The sequence below is a fragment of the Poecilia reticulata genome, linkage group LG8 (genome assembly GCF_000633615.1).
Source record: "Poecilia reticulata strain Guanapo linkage group LG8, Guppy_female_1.0+MT, whole genome shotgun sequence".
NCBI classification, from domain to species: Eukaryota; Metazoa; Chordata; class Actinopteri; order Cyprinodontiformes; family Poeciliidae; genus Poecilia; species Poecilia reticulata.
Window position 1 is genome coordinate 21,492,309 of NC_024338.1, and position 3,689 is coordinate 21,495,997.

Genomic DNA, 3,689 nt, shown 5'->3' on the forward strand with positions numbered 1-3,689 from the left:
CACCTTTAACTCCTTTGTTCTCCCACGCTCTCCTCCAGAACGGTGTTAGTTTATTGACTACCTGTCACTGGAGAGCCAGAGGTGACTCTTTGAAGAGGARGGGGAAAAAAAGCTGGTTTGACAAAAACAACACAAGGAGAAAAGAACGTAAAAGGAGAGCAAATTCAAGCGATTCAGTCTCTGGGAATTACAGACTACAACCCTGCTGCCAGCTTCAATTCAAGCAGAGATAAATTGTTGCTCATGCACCGTCAGAGAACTCCCTGGATAAAGTTTGACCTGATAATATGTCGATAACGCGAGCGGACTGGAGTGAGCTCTCCTCTGACTCATCATCAAATACARAAGATGAGTTTATTGACAAGTCAGACTTTTTTATTCATATGTTGTTTGCTTTGAAATTGACTGCTGGTCTGTTCACTGTAGATATGTGGCATGCATACTGAAATTATAAATTACTTTTGACCAGCGATTACATCTAGAAATCGAAGACAATCAAAAATCGCTGGAGAGAAAGGAACCTAGGCCAGTAAATTTTAAATAGTGCTTGTGAATGACTTTAGTGATTAACGCATTAGGAATATAACCCGTCTTCAATTTCATTCCTCTCCACTGACCTGTCAGTAATTTATTCATCACTTCTAATTGACCAAGCACTAATTGTCTGACAAGCTCTCTAAGCAGTTAGTTGCCCACCATGAACATGTTTGGCACAGATTCAATGAGTTGTTTACTTGCTCTGAATACCAAATATCACAAGGTTGAAGACAATGCACAAAATAAAATACTCTTTTGCATCCACTCTATAATTTCCAATATGGTTGAAAATACCAGAGTAGATATTTAGATTATGAGGCACTTTGGTGAAAGCATGGTGCTCCTTTGCAACTTTAGTGATTAAGATGATCGATGCTTATGCTGGTGGTTTCTCAGAATCTGATTAAATTTTTGCTCTTATTGCCTCACTTGGAACGCATGAATGAAAAGCACTATAGCCACTTAAATGAAATAACCTAATACTGTTTACACCCATGTGCAGGGCGGTGTTTAGAAATAATTTAAAGCAGTAAATAAGGGTACATTCTTCCTAGATGCATTAAATAAAACAGCTGTTGGCACAAAGGTTTTATTATGGTCATCATCCTCTAAAGTCACAGTAAAAAAGAAAGTACACCTCCAGTTAGTGCCAGAGTCTTAATGTAAATAAGATCTTCATCTCTACCAGGTCCTTCAATTATTTAAATCCCAACTGAGGTGTACAAGATCCCACACCACAGATGTCAGCGTGTCATTATTTATTCAACAAAGTCAGAGTGGAAAAGTTTGATAAAAAAAAAAAAAAGACAGAAAAAAGTGAGAAAAAAAAATACTAGAAGTGACCAAAATGTGAAAACAGAACGTKAAGGGGATGTATTTTCTTTTTACAATAACTGTACTGTCACCATTTGATTCTCGTTTAGCTGTCGCCCAATTTTTTCCAMTGGTTGTTGTTTTTTTATATATATTTTTTAGCAGACAAAAACGTTGGAAAAMTAAACCTACTTAAAGCCAAAAAACTATGCTTCTATATCTTTCAAATGTAATTGGTTACGTTTTTTTCAAAATTTTCTCTTTTCTCAGCGTGACACTATTAAATTGTGACTTATAATTATTGCAAAAGACAAACTGATGACAAATATTTTCTTTTATTTATCTTGTGCTAAGAGAGCAGGTTCAAAGATGTAAATGCATCAGTTTGTTGAATTGATTTCTTATAACAAGTAATGGAAGACCAGCCCAAGTTCACGTTGTAAATTTTGTCAAATGTTTCCTTCCGGTAATGAATAATTCTATTTACAATATATGCTTTTTCATAGATTACATATGAGTAGGAATAAATACATACAGAAATGGACGGCGAACRAAATAAGCTCATTACATTTTAAGCAGTGTATTTTCAATACTGTATCATAACCGAGTCCTCACTGCACTTCGGGGGACTTCCTTTAGTGGTTCACAATCAACTCTCGACAGAGACATACCATACAYRCCCACACACACGAGCAACAAGTCCAAACTCAGTCAGATTTGCATCTAAATTCCCAGGAACAGACAATCTTCTCATATCATGGCCTCTGAAGTCGACAGGTTTGTTTGCCGTCATCTCCAGATGTTCCTTGCAAAAATAATCAGCCTCAGAGTTTCTGCTCTTCACTGGATGTCCTTCTGAAGGGACAMTGGAGAAAATCTGCAGAGGGAAAAACATCCTCGGGGCCTTCACTTGTCACCTTAGCAAGGGTTCGCCAACTCTTGTAAAGATAAAGGAATAATTACGCCTGGGATCGCGTGTGTTTTCGACTGTCACTTTATATCGTTGAGATGAAGAATCAAGCGGAAGAGCGTGAAAGCGGAGATGACCTGGACATAAGAGGTCATCTCAGTCAGTCATTCACTCCAGAGGTCAGCGGGAAGCCGTGGAGATGGAGAGCAGTGTTTTTTTGTTTTTCTTTTCAACAGGGTGGAAGTTTGGGGTCCCAACGCCTCGGTGGACGAACCCTCGGGTAGTGGCCGTGCCTTTGTCATTATATGGGGTCACTGGTATTGATAAATGGGCTGGACGTACTCGGGGGGGAAGTAGCCCACTCGTCCGTGACAGCGACCCCTCCAACGTACCGAGTCAGAGCAGTCGACGAGTTCGATGAGGTCTCCGCGCACGAAGCGCAGCTGCGACGGGTGGTGGGGGTTGAAGTCGAAGAGAGCATGGGCGTGATGGGGACGCTGGGGGAGGGAGACAGAGAGAGAAACATTTGTTAAAATYGCTGAGACACTCCCTTTACGAACAAGAAAAAAATATGAGTGAAATTTGAAAAGTTGAAAAGTTTCCACCTCCTGCAGCAGTGAATGGTGTGAATTTGGTAGTCTACAAAACATTTATAAGGAATCTGAGAACAGCCGTTCTTTAGAAAATCCATAAAGCAGCTTTTAAACAATTATTTTATTCATTAGACAATGAATACAAAGCTTATCTCATGCTATGTGGAGAAACTACTTACCCTTCTTTGTGAAATCATGAATTAACTTTGATAAACCAGTGTTTTGTTTTTTTTAGCTCAATTTACCTGGTCACACTAAGGCCTGATTTCCGCTAGACCAGAACAGTCAGCACATAACTTAAATAGAGAAGATACTAAACAGCAACACATCTTAATAAATTCAAAAGGAGATGAGAAACAGCTAAAGTACTGCAGGACCACAGAGGCCACGCAGGGCCAAAACCAGAGCTGATGAAAAATAAAATRACAGAAGATTWATGGGAAAATTATTTTGTGAACTAATGAGAGAAAAGTAGATTTTCCTATAGGCGTGCTCCAATCACACTTAAACTAGCACAGCATTTMAAACGTGATGGTACCGCTCGGCTGCGTCACAGCTATATATTCTGTGCTCTAGTAGAAAATCCCGAGMGAGAATATCATCAGCTTGTGACCCTTAGCTGAAGTGYGCATGGATTATGCAGCAGTACAATCATCTGAAGCAGCGATAAGTGGGCCAAAATYCATCCCTCTGATGTAAAAGACTCATCGCTACTCATCGTAAAACTCTTGATGACAGCAGTTGGAAACCAATGCTGGCTGAACCAGTTACTAATTCTGGGAGGAGTTACTTTTTTTTTTTTTAACACAAGGCAAGTTAGTATGGAAGTTTTTTTT

The 3,689-nt window shown here is 39.3% G+C and overlaps 1 protein-coding gene across 1 annotated transcript in view; it reads right to left on the bottom strand.

Annotated features, from left to right (window-relative positions):
• Positions 1–1,110: 1,110 nt before the first annotated feature.
• grapa (GRB2 related adaptor protein a) overlaps positions 1,111–3,689 on the bottom strand; it is a 33,637-nt gene continuing 31,058 nt past the window's right edge. The window contains exon 5 of the mRNA XM_008416665.2: positions 1,111–2,757. Coding sequence (XP_008414887.1) covers positions 2,572–2,757 — 186 coding nt within the window. The 3' untranslated portion in view covers positions 1,111–2,571. The remainder of the gene's footprint in view (positions 2,758–3,689) is intronic.